This window comes from Salmo salar, chromosome ssa13, assembly GCF_905237065.1.
Source record: "Salmo salar chromosome ssa13, Ssal_v3.1, whole genome shotgun sequence".
Lineage (NCBI taxonomy): Eukaryota > Metazoa > Chordata > Actinopteri > Salmoniformes > Salmonidae > Salmo > Salmo salar.
The window spans coordinates 85,193,092-85,206,920 of NC_059454.1; the positions used below are offsets into that span (position 1 = coordinate 85,193,092).

At 39.5% G+C, this 13,829-nt stretch overlaps 1 protein-coding gene across 4 annotated transcripts in view; it reads right to left on the bottom strand.

The window, feature by feature from the left end:
- The window catches only part of tenm1 (teneurin transmembrane protein 1), a 232,381-nt gene that overhangs the window by 35,475 nt on the left and 183,077 nt on the right, over window positions 1–13,829 (bottom strand). For all 4 annotated transcript variants that reach the window (XM_014137549.2, XM_045692309.1, XM_014137548.2 and 1 more), the window contains exon 22: window positions 13,060–13,292. In XM_014137549.2, the coding sequence (XP_013993024.1) occupies window positions 13,060–13,292 (233 nt within the window). The remainder of the gene's footprint in view (window positions 1–13,059; window positions 13,293–13,829) is intronic.

A 13,829-nucleotide genomic window follows, 5' to 3' on the forward strand; every position in this document is an offset into this window, starting at 1 on the left:
CAATCACGGCCGGTTGTGATATAGCCTGGATTCGGGTGGCGCATCTAGCACTGAGATGCAGTGCCTTAGACCGCTGCGCCACTCAGGAGCCAGTACAGAGTCAATGTGCGGGGGCACAGGTTAGTCGAGGTAATTGAGGTAATATGTACAGGGTAGGTAGAGTTAGCATGACTATGCATAGATAATAAACAGAGAGTAGCAGCAGCGTAAAAGAGGGGGTGGGGGGGGGGGGGCGATGACAATGCAAATAGTCTGGGTAGCCATTTGATTAGCTGTTCGGGAGTCTTATGGCTTGGGGGTAGAAGCTGTTAACAAGCTTTTTGGACCTAGACGTGGTGCTCCGGTACCGCTTGCCTTCCACTTTGTTTATTCCCTCTACTTTTACACCTAGGCTCAGTCTGGTTCCTTTAGAAACATCAACTCATAAAAGTTGCTTCACGATCACAATGTTTTAAAACCCTGAAGAAAGATTTGGCCTTTAGATGTAATGGAACTTGCACATATTTAAACCATATTCCAATCTCCTTACTTCAACCAATAGCAAAAACATATGATATACACAAGACCAGCAGGCCATGCATATTACTAATACATGCATAAGAAAATAACATGAACCCATATACTAATTAGAAAACGTCTTTGTGTGTTACATTAACTTGGCAAGGCAACGCCTCTTTACCATTCAAAAATGAAAAAGGCATTTGCCTACATTATTCACACCCTCTCCTGTCAATCAGAAAGGCTGAAAAGCTGATGAAGGAAGACTCACAATCTGTGTGACAATGACAGAGCATCAGCTAAAGACCCGCCAACACACCTAATTGATTCACTGCTTGATTTAGCAAAAAGTGTGCCAATGTCATCTTTCATAATCTAGCTTCTCCCTCAGGCTGTCTTAAGGAGCTAAAAAAAAAAGAACCCTTCACAAGTGCTGGGCTAAAGGTCAGGGTTATTAAAGCATTAATCTAAAGAATAATAATACGTCATTACTGTGTGAGGTGCTCTGGTAAAGTGTGTTTATTATATCAAACTGCAAACAGACAGCACCTTTCCTCTGTATGCCAGATCTAACAGCATCTAGTCCTAGTCACAACAACCCTGCCAACCATCATCACCAAATGCATACAAATTACTAATCACAAAATCCACACATTAATACAACGTATTTCTATTCAGGCCAAGTGGAACATTAGCTGGTAAAGTACACAGTCGCTTGCAGGTGGAACAATGTAGTATTTGCAGTTACCGTAAAAACATGGATATCTACTTCACCAGGGGGAATGGATTGATCTCAATTTCGCTGTTGTTATGAGCGACAGACCAACTAATCCATCCCCATCTGGAGTGTCATCTCATCATGTCTGAGCCATTCATCAGCCTCACATGACTATATTAAAACAAACCCAGGTCTCCACATTAACGCTTGTCCTCTTGTCCGGGACAAGTCCAAAAAATTGTCGGACAAGAAGAATAAATCACACAACAATCACAATATCAAACAATTACTCAGATCAGAATTTGATCAGGGAGGCCAAGATTGGAATAATATTTAAATCTATTTCAAGTACATAAATAAAAAAGCCTACATGTCAAAGCGTATGTGATATGCATATTGGCTACAGCCTCATGTCCAAACAGATGCTGACATGAGGAAGAGGAAAATGTAGCCAAGCTTCAATGAGACTTTTAATGACATAAATATAGACTAAACACCAGTCATATTTGACAAATATAATGAAGGATAAAGGCTTGATTCTGTCGACATACTGGAGGTACGGTTCATTCAGATCAAATGGTCAAAAGACCTGAGTGAAAGACAGTGCTGCACACCGCTCATCACCTAAGTTAAATCTGAGCGGAGGCGGTTTGAGCGGAGGCGGTTTGAAACTATATAACCATAAACTTTATTGTCATTTTATGAGTCATGTCTTACCTTGTTTGAAAGTAGCCTAGACCAAAATATAACCATAGAAATGTTGAGAAAATGATTTTATAAACACACCATTGAAACCAGCATTTTTCTCATGCTCTATTGTTTTTCAAATCAACATTATTTTATTTTCCAGCAGCCAAAGACATAATCTTAGTCATATTAGCAACCCATGTTAGTGGATGTATCTTTAGATCTCCCCTCTTTCTTAATTTCAAACAGATATTTGTCTCATGAAACGTCTTGCGTGTGCAGTGCGCATTGTCGAGCTTATTATATGAAGAAATAAAACTGAATCAACATTTTAAGCTAAAAGGTCTGATCTGTTGCATCAGCCTCATTACTGTGTGTGGCAAGGTCAGTAAAACACCTCTTTCTCAGACAAAGAATAATCTGATGTTATTACTACCCCTGTTTTTGCACATTGCAATTGACTTGACAGTTTCCTTGATTTTGATCGTGCCTGTACAAATATTTTTCACTGATTTAGTCACACCCTTATATGTCTTCAAAGAATGATCAATAAAACAAGACTACTTTGATTATGACACATTGGGGATGTGAAGATGATTGTATAACCAAAAAAACCAACCTAACACAATTTACTAAATGTAATACTGCCTGTTAATAGTATAGCCAGACGAGTTAAGAGTATAGTTGGCATAAAAACGCATAATCCAAAGCCCTTTCTCTTAGTGTCCTATTTATGCAACACAACGTAATGCAGCAGGATGCACAAAATGAGGATAAATCCAAGGCTGGCTGAGGTGACAGTGATGAACTGATGTTGTGGTCTCATGGTTCAGGGAGCTATTATAATTAATAGTTCTAATGTTTTATGTGCTTCTGGGGACACTGCAAAAACTGTGGGACTGGGGAGAGTGTCAATACAACATCAATATCAATGAAGGCCCAAACAGTAGTGCATGTATGGACTGCAGCTGCTTCAGAATGACTGCATCTGTATCTGTGACAGCCAGTAATACCCATTATTCCTGAAGGTTAATGCCACGCCGTGGAGTACCGCAGCCTCTCTTCCTCTCACCTACCGTTGCAGATCTGTCAGCCATGACACACTTAAATCCTGTTAGCAATACACTATTCTGCTCCCTCCCAGCCTGGGTGCCCTGATTTAGGAACAGTTTCATCACTCGTCATGGTTTTACAGTAACATCTTTATTTTGATTTGGCTGTCATCATTTACTCCCATGTGACAACAAGACACACACAAAAAAATAAATAAACTGGCTGCATGGGACCGGGGACTGTGTCACATGTTGCTGAAACAGCCCTGTAAAGGCCTGTACGTTGAAGGGGGGTCATTCCACCTTCAAAAGCACAAGAAAGAGGATTTCAACACCCACCATCTCAGATTGGTCTGAAATTGTTTCTGTTGTTTAGCTGTGGCTCAGAGCATTGTTTCTTCATCCTATGTAAAGTATTCCCAGTGAATTTGTTGACACCCCCCTTTTCAGAGATATTTGTCATTTAATAAGAATCGGCCACATTTTTTCAATTTTCGCCTAAAATGACATACCCAAATATAACTGCCTGTAGCTCAGGCCCTGAAGCATGGATATGCATATTCTTGGTACCATTTGAAAAAAAACACTTTGAAGTTTGTGGAAATGTGAGAGGAATGTCGGAGAATATAACACATTAGATCTGCTAAAAGATAATACAAAGAAAAAAACAACCATTTATTTATATATTTTTTTGTACCATCATCTTTGAAATGCAAGAGAAAGGCCATAATGTATTATTCCAGCCCAGGTGCATTTTAGATTTTTGCCACTAGATGGCAGCAGTGTATGTGCAAAGTTTCAGACATGCAATAAACCATTGCATTTCTGTTCTAAATTTTGTATCAAGACTACCCAAATGTGCCTAATTTGTTTATTAATAACGTTTCATGTTCAGAACTGTGCACTCTCCTCAAACAATAGCATGGTATTATTTCACTGTAATAGCTACTGTAAATTGGACAGTGCAGTTAGATTAACAAGAATTTAAGCTTTCTGCCAATATCAGATATGTCTATGTCCTGAGAAGTTCTTGTTACTTACAACCTCATGCTAATCGCATTAGCCTACGTTAGCTCAACCATCCCACAGGGGACCCACCAATCCTGAATAAGTTTTAAGTTGTTTGATTTATGTCCCATCCTACAGCCTAATATTACCAAGTTCTGACCAATAGATGGTGCTGTTCCAAGTTTCTTTTTTAAAGAACAACCCCCCCATTTGAAACAGTGGCCAGGTAAACAAAACCAAAGCATGGGTTTCTATCAGACGTTGTCCATAAACTGCTTAAGGAAACCAATATGTAATTTTGTAATTTGGGTGAACTATACATTTTACATAAAAAAATAAATCACCTAATAGTAGGAACAGCACCATCTAGTGGTCAGCACAGATGGGTCTAATTCGGGTGGTCTAATCGGGTGGGTCTAATCCTGAATGCTGATTGGTTAAAACCTCACTCCAGCCAGTGTCTATTCCATAAATTACTACCAACTAAATCTAGGATGTTAAAAAGCCTATTTACTCTGTTCCATCTAACTGCGCAATCCACTGTCTCATCAGCCCATCCAAGCAGTCTATAAACTTGATCTCCACTATAAAAAGCATCAAGAGATTATCTCACATTTCTTTAGAGATTATCTCACATTATCTCACGTTTCAATATTCAAATTTGATCTCCTGCTGTCCCATAGTAATGAACGTGTCATGACGAGACAGACAAGCGAACAGCATTTTTCAGCCAGTCTAAATCATGGATCAGCTGGCATTTTTATGGATATATACAAAGAAATGTCAATTGAAAAAAGGTAAAATGAAATGAAGTGCAGATAGTTTTGAGTCTTTCCAGCTTCAGTTTGAAGTGATTGTGTTAGCGGTCTTGTGAGCTAGCTCCTCTGAACAACAGTGTCCTGACAAGTGAGCACATTTTCTATGCCAGGTGAAATCGCGCCTCATTAGCTCATTGTTAAGGATGTATCCAAATAATTGTCACTAGAAAACAACTTAAACAAATGCAAATGCAGCTACTTTGCTGTTTTTCTGGCTGTACTTTTTGACGTGACTGTAAGTTAGCCGTATTTGGCTAGCTAGCAAGCAAGGGATAATAATGTTGCCAGCCAGTTTGGCAATGGAACATTTTGAACAAGCAACTGGGTCGCACCCATAGATACAGAACAACAAGACTGAACGACTGGGTCACGTTAGAGCGAACAACCAGCCAGCTTGGGTAGCAACCCTAGATTTGTGTCGGGACTATATCTTGTGGAAGGATGAAATAGTATTAATAAATTCATCAAAATAAAGTTTTTAATGAAAATATGTCAATCATTATTTGAATATGTTGGTAGCCCACTGCATAAAAGTGATAATCCCCTCAAAGCCTGTGTTTGGACGATATATTGGTATGGTTTGCCGGCCCTCAAATTCGTCTCGGGCCTAACACCACCAGTGCCAATATATCCTCCAAACACCGGCTTCTCAGGCATTATCACTTAATTATACAGTACCAGTCAAAAGTTTGGAAACACCTACTCATTCAAGGGTTTTTCTTTATTTTTTTTCTACATTGTAGAATAATAGTGAAGACATCAGAACTATGAAATAACACATATTTTATATTCTTCAAAGTAGCCTCCCTTGCCCTGATGACAACTTCGCACACTCTTGGCATTCATTCAACCAGCTTCATGAGGTGGTCACCTGGAATGCTTTCCCAACAGTCTTGAAGGAGTTCCCACATATGCTGAGCACTTGCTGGCTGTTTCTCCTTCACTCTGCGGTCCAACGCATCCCAAACCATCTCAATTGGGTTGTGGTTGGGTGATTATGGAGGCCAGGTAATCTGATGCAGCACTCCATCACTCTCCTTCTTGGTCAAATAGCCCTTATACAGCCTGGAGGTGTGTTTTGGGTCATTGTCCTATTGAAAACCAAATGATAGTCCCACTAAGCGCAAAACAGATGGGATGGCGTATCGCTATAGAATGTTGTGGTAGCCATGGAGGTTAAATGTGCTTTGAATTCTAAATAAATCACTGACAGTGTCACCAGCAAAGCACCCTCACACCATCACACCTCCTCCTCCATGCTTCACAGTGGGAACCACACATGCGGAGATCATCCGTTCACCTACTCTGTGTCTTACAAAGACACGGCAGTTGGATACAAAAATCTCCAATTTGGACTCATCAGACCAAAAGGACAGATTTACAACGGTCTAATGTCCATTGCTCGTGTTTCTTGTCCAAGCAAGTCTCTTCTTCTTATTGGTGTCCTTTAGTAGTGTTTTTTTTTGCAGCAATTCGACCATGAAGGCCTGATTCAAGCAGTCTCTTCTGGACAGTTGATGTGTCTGTTACTTGAACTCTGTGAAGCATTTATTTGGGCTGCAATCTGAGGTGCAGTTAATTGCTGATTTCTGAGGCTTGTATACTCTAATGAACTTATCCTCTGCAGCAGAGGTAACTCTGTGTCTTCCTTTCCTGTGGCGGTCCTCATGAGAGCCAGTTTCACAATAGGGCTTGATGGTTTTTGCGACTGTACTTGAAGAAACATTAAAAGTTGTTGAAATTTTCTGCAATGACTGACCTTCATGTCTTAAAGTAATGATGGACTGTTGTATCTCTTTGCTTATTTTAGCTGTTCTTGCCATAATATGGACTTGGTCTTTTACCAAATAGGGCTATCTTCTGTATACAAACCCTACCTTGTCACAACACAACTGATTGTCTCAAATGCATTAAGGAAAGAAATTCCACAAATTAACTTTGAACAAGGCACACTTGTTAATTGAAATGCATTCCAGGTGACTACCTCATGAAGCTGGTTGAGAAAATGCCAAGCATGTGCAAAGCAGGCATCAAGGCAAAGGGTGGCAACTTTGAAAAATCTCAAATCTCAAATATATTTCGATTTGTTTAACACTTGTTTTGGTTACTACATGATTCCATATGTGTTATTTCATAGTGTTGATGTCTTCACTATTATTCTACAATGTAGAAAATAGTAAAAATAAAGAAAAACCCAGGTATGAGTAGGTTTGTCCAAACATTTGACTGGTTCTGTACAACAGGTGGGTCTAATCCTGAATGCGGATTGGTTATAAACGCATTCCAGCTTGTGTCTAATTTACCACCAGCTAAATCTTTGATGTTAAAATGCATATTTATTCTGTTCCACCTGACTGTGCAATCCACTGTCTCATCAGCCCAGCCAAGCAATTTATAAACTTGATCTCCACTATAAAAAGCAGCTAGACATTGTCTCACATTTCTTTTAGACTAACATTTAGTTTTCAACAGCGGAGATTTGAAAAACCTTGCTGTCTGTCTCTGTCATGCCCTGATCTGTTTCACCTGTCCCTGTGATTGTCTCCACCCCCTACATGTGTCGCTTATTTTCCCCAGTGTATTTATCCCTGTGTTTCCTGTCTCTCTGTGCCAGTTCGTCTTGTATGTTTATTCAAGTCAACCAGCGTGTTTTTCCCCGTACTCCTTTTCTATTCTCTTTTGCGTGTCTTCCCGGTTTTGACCACTGCCCGACTTTGGACTACTTTCCTGCCTGCCTGATCATCCTGCCTGCCCTGACCTTGAATTTGCCTGCCCTTTGGTACCTATTGGATTTTTGTACTGGTTTTGACCTTTTGCCTGTACACGACCTTTTGGCTGTTCTCTTGCCTACCCCGTTTTGGATTAATAAACATTGTAAGACTCCAACCATCTGGGTCTCGCCTTGTGCCTTGATAGTCTCTCCGAAATCATGAATCATCTGGCATAATTTTTTATGGATACATACAAAGAAATATCAATTGAAAAAAGGTAAAACGAAACAAAGTGCAGCTAGTTTGTAGTCTTTCCATCTTCAGTTTGAAGTGATTGAGTTAGCTGTGTTGTTGGCTAGCTCCTTTGAACAACAGTGTTCAACAGTGAAGAGGCGACTCCGGGATGCAGTTGACAGTTCCTCTGTCAAGTGTCTGTTCTTTTGCCCATCTTAATCTTTTCTTTTTATTGGTCAGTCTGAGATATGGCTTTTTCTTTGCAACTCTGCCTAGAAGGCCAGCATCCTGGAGTCGCCTCTTCATTGTTGACGTTGAGACTGGTGTTTTGCAGGTACTATTTAATGAAGCTGCCAGTTGAGGACTTGTGAGGTGTCTGTTTCTCAAACTAGACACTCTAATGTACTTGTCCTCTTGCTCAGTTGTGCACCAGGGCCTCCCACTCCTCTTTCTATTCTGGTTAGGGCCAGTTTGCGCTTTTCTGATCTTCAGTTTCTTGGCAATTTCTCACATGGAAAAGCCTTCATTTCTGAGAACAAGAATAGACTGACGAGTTTCAGAAGAAAGTCCTTTGTTTCAGACCATTCTGAGCCTGTAATAGAACCCACAAATGCTGATGCTTCAGAGACTCATCTAGTCTAAAGAAGGCAAGTTTTATTGCTACTTTAATCAGAACAACAGTTTTCAGCCCTGCTAACATAATTGCAAGATGGTTTTCAAATGATCAATTAGCCTTTTAAAATGCTAAACTTGGATTAGCTAACACAACGTGCCATTGGAACACAGGAGTGATGGTTGCTGATAATGGGCCTCTGTACACCTGTGTAGATATTCCATAAACAAACTGCCATTTCCAGCTACATTAGTCATTTACAACATTAACAATGTCTACACTGTATTTCTGATCAATTGATGTTATTTTAATGGACAAAAAAATTGCTTTTCTTTCAAAACAAGGACATTTCTAAGTGGCCCCAAGCTTTTGAACAGTAGTGTTGGACCATATATAAATTAGATGTATAATTTATTTTAAAAATGTAGTTCCCCATGATAGGTCAATAAATAAATTAGGTGTGTAATTTATTTTAAAATGCTGTTCCACCATGATAGGATAATTAAATAAATAAGATGTAAAATTCATTATAAAATGTATATCCCTCATCTGCACAAAATTGAAAGCTCTCTCATGACACCTGTTCACAGACATACATTGGTTCTGGGATATGCAACCATTTCCTTTCTCACTCAACGCCACACTTTCCCAAACACCAAAAAACACACACCATCCATCTCAATACATCCACACATACCCACATACTGTGCCTTCTGTCTGCTGTGTTTTTATCTCCACCATGTTGAATAGTGCTTTTGTGTTCCAATTAGTTATATTTGAAGATAGATAGAAAAGCTATATGTATTATTACAATCCATACCAAGGCTAGTATTGTGTGCTTCATTTTTAGAATAGCCATGGAGTAGTCTTTGTGTCTTTGAACAATTGGTTATCAATATACATTTTATTGACTACATTTACATTTACATTTAAGTCATTTAGCAGACGCTCTTATCCAGAGCGACTTACAAATTACTACGAGAGCTACGCGTTTCCATTTCAATCTATTTTCCTTGAAAATTGGATACAGAACTTTGCCCTGTTCTGCAATTTCCTTCAGGAACTGGTCATTTATGCCTATTTTCATGCCAGCATTTTTATGCCTATTTTCATGCCAGCTTTTACCCAGGCTTTTAACCAATATTCGATCTTTAAAGAAAGCAAATTTGGCAACGATTTGGCGTTCATACCTCTGCCCTCTCTGTCTGAAGCGGTGTACACGTTTGAGTTGGATTTTGTCGATAGATCCCATGCGAAGCTAAAGCGCTGTAAGGAGGAACTCTAACTACATATTCAGGAACTTCTTCTTTCTCTTGGATACCTGTAAGTACCAGATTCTCTCTTATGGATCTAGTCTGTATGTCAAGTAAGGCTTCTCTCAGAACGATGTTCTCCTTTTAAAGTTCATTAACATCGGTTTCAATCTTATTGACTGTCCCTTTTAGCTTGTTTGTGTCTTTCTCCAATGTCGCAGCTTTTTGGTCACTCATCTCAAGGTCTTCAACTCTTTTATATCCTTACTGACTAGTTCAAGTTTGCCCAGTTTGTCATTTATTGATTTCAACAGATCGGTTTCGACCTTTACCATTTCTGGTGGTGAAAAGATTAAATCGTCTGTCTGTAGAAGAGCCACATTTTCGTTTTGAGATAGGTTCCCCTGTCTTACTCTCCGTCATGTTTGGCTGTTGCTTGTTTTTGTAATATTTGGCAATACATTTCTCTAGTCTTATAATTTGTTTTGTGGTGTTATACAGATTGAAGGTTATTACCCACCAGATTGTGAAGTGCTAATATTTAGTCTAACTTACCGATATTGAATATTACATTTTTATCTTGAGGTGATCTACATTGCTGTGTGCAGTCCGCCATCTTGCCATTCCATTCCTCATGTCTTACTCATTATTAGAAAAAAGCTTGGTCCAAATCAGATATTAGGTACTATTCTATTAGGTTCTACTACTACTATTGAATATTTATATGAGGGCTATACATTAAAATGGCCAATTTGGGTAAAAATCTATTAGCTTAATTTCCCAGAGATATATTTCAACAAAATAATGTTGAAGGAATGCTAATCTTATCTGGTTCTAACTACATAAATGATTTCAGAACAATCTGAGATGGTGGGTGTCATGGCTTGCTGAAATGACATTGAACAAACCAGTCAGTTATTGGGACTGTGTGTGATGGACCCTGATGCAGTGACTGTGTTATCACCTGATAATGCAGGGGTGGGCAAAAATTTGTCTCGAGGGCCACATCGGGATTTAAAAATTCAGCCAAGGGCCGCAAAGATTTTTGGGGGGACCGATTAGTTCGCGTCAAAAGCAATTTGTGGGCTAGAAAAAGGGCAGTTATTTGAAAATGTAGAGGTCCATTATAATTTCTACATACTTTTTTATCTAGTTTTAGATGTTCAAGAGTGGCCTGGAGTGTTTTTTTTACCCAAAATAATATTCCCCCCCATTTTATTTTATTATTATTATAATTGTAGATTTTTATTACTCCCTCCCCCAGCTCCATACCGCAAGCACATTCAATTTGGTCTGTGGGGCCGTATGTTGCCCACCCCTGTGATAAGGGCCTTACTCTGGCGCCTACGGGGCCATGGAATCCCGGGTATTGTGTATTGGAGGAGCAGCAAAATTAATTTCCATTGCTGCCATACTGTACTGTGTGGTCTAACTAAGCTCCACCCAGCCCAGATGATAAGGCTGAGGGAGAGGTTGAGGGAGAAGGGGAGGGGGAGAGAGGAGGGGCGGGCACATAGTTGTAATTAATAGCGTCTCAGCACTGGAGCCAAAAAATCATGCCCGGGCTGAAGCCAGTCTAAATGATGTGCCCACACTGCTCTGAGCCTAAATTGGCTCTTCCACATGTTCACTGTAGAGAGGAGACTGCAGACAGGAATTTCAACCCTGACAAAAAGGAGACACTCTGTTTGAACTTCAAAGCTGCCGCTGTTTGAGAACAGAAAATGAATGGGATCATCATTGGTGGACAAACCAATTTCAAGGACTTTCTATTGACAAGACAGAAGCACATTGAACCTCTGCTAATATCTGTCAATATTCAGACCCTGAATCATAATACTTCTCAGGTTCAGAAAAGGGCTGGTTGCTGAATGTATATACAGTGCCTTCAGAAAGTATTCATAGCCCTAGACTTATTCCACATTTTGTTGTGTTACAGCCTGAATTCAAAATGTATTTAAAAAAGTTTATCTCGCTCATATACACAATACCCCTTAATGAGAAAGTGAAAACATGTTTTTTGAAATGTTTGCAAATTTATTGAAAAAGAAATAGAGAAATATTTAATTTACGTAAGTAGTCACACCCCTGAGTCCAATCATGTTAGAATCACCTTCGGCAGTGATTACAGCTGTGAGTCTTTCTTGGTAAGTCTCTAAGAGTTTTGTACACCTGGATTGTACAATATTTGCACATTGTTCTTTTTTTAAATTCTTAAAGCTCTGTCAAGTTGGTTGTTGATCATTGCTAGACAGCTATGTTTAAGTCTTACCATAGATTTTAATGCCGATTTAAGTCAAAACTGTAACTAGGCCACTCAGGAACATTTAACGTGTATATTTGGCCTTGTGTTTTAGGTTATTGTCCTGTTGAAAGGTGAACTTGACTCCCAGTGTCTGTTGGAAAGCAGACTGAATCAGGTTTTCCTCTAGGATTTTGCCTGTGCTTAGCTCTATTCCATTTCTTTTTATCCTAAAAAAAACTCCCTAGTTTTGCCGATGACAAGTATACCCATAACATGATGCAGCCACAACCATGCTTGTAAATATGAATAATGGTTCTCAGTGATGTGTTTTGTTGGATTTTCCCTAAACATAATGCTTTGTATTCAGGAAATGAAGTTAATTTCTTTGCCACATTTTATCGCAGTTTTACTTTACTGCCTCATTGCAAATGTTTTAGAATATTTGGAGTCTGGTACACGCATCCTTCTTGTCACTGTCATTTAGGTTAGTATTGTGGAGTAACTACAATGTTGTTGATACATCCTAAGTTTTCTCCTATCACAGTCATTAAACTCTGTAACTGTTTTAAAGTCATCATTGGCCTCATGGTGAAATCCCTGAGTGGTTTCCTTCATCTCCGTCAACTGAGTTAGGAAGGACATCGGTATCTTTCACTATGCTCAAAGGGATGTTCAATGTCTGCTTTTTAAAAAACTTTTACCTATCCACCAATAGGTGCCCTTCTTTCTGAGGCATTGGAAAACCTACCTGGTCTTTGTGGTTGAATCTGTTTGAAATTCACTGCTCGACTAAGGGACCTTAGAAATAATGTTATGTGTGGGGTACAATGATGAGGTACACATTCAAAAATCATGTTAAACACTATTATTGCACATAGAGTGAGTCCATGCAATAAAGAGGTTGAATACTTATTGACTGAAGACATTTCAGCTTTTCATTTGTAATAACTTGTAAAAAATAAAAAATATATAATTCCACTTTTACATTATGGGGTATTGTGTGTAGGCCAGTGACACAAAATCTGTAACACAACAAAATGTGGAAAAAGTCAAGGGGTGTGAATACTTTCTGAAGGCACTGTAAATAGCTGTCCTTTTAAATCTCTCACTTCACAAAATACAATTTATTAAGCAAAATTTCAAATTGAAAGCAATAAAGTAGCCCTGGATTTTTCTTGAATTATAGACTAATTGCTATATTAAGGTAATGATGATGCTGTACCTCTGGGGTTGTTGAGGGAGGCCTCGGTGGCTTTGCCCCCGTCTCCACAGTGGCCCTGGTCGAAGGGGGTGCACTGGTCCCCAGTCCCTGCCACCACCTCCATGTTCTTGGCCAGGTCCTTCGGCTCCGTAAGGGTCCTGAGTCTGTAGACCCTCCTGCTGCTGGTGTCAGACAGGTAAAGAAGCTCCCTTACTGGGTCCATGGCCAGGTAGTACTTATGGGCTGGGCTGGTGCTGAAAAGAAAAGACTTGTGAGCAAAATGTTACCCAGTCACTTAGGTATAAAGTACCAAAAACATGAACAATGTACTGTTTGTATGAAATACACATATACAGTACTGAGCAATCTTCAAAGAGCTGGCTTTTATCACTAAACACCAGTTCAGTTGCCTCCGACAGTCTTTCATATTAAATGGTTGCTCAAGAGGAACCACGTCATCAGCTCCGACATTAAAATCTCGCTGACGTGAAACAAACATCTGCCAACCACAGACAGACTCCATCTTTTCATCAGAAGTTATTATTAAAACCCTTACAGCGCTAATTCTGACAGCTGTATCACCTTTACAGTTGATTCACTGCAACTGAAAGGGGACTGAAATCCTGACAAAATGATGGAGGCAACCTAAGTGCCTGTGTAATATGAGCCCTGACAGAGTGTAAGAGCTATGTGTGATGGCGTGCTTCCTTGTGAACTCTCTGTAAATATTAAGCTATGATTATAGATGCTGATTTGGAGAGGAACATTACTCATCTCAGGCTTTAGCTGAA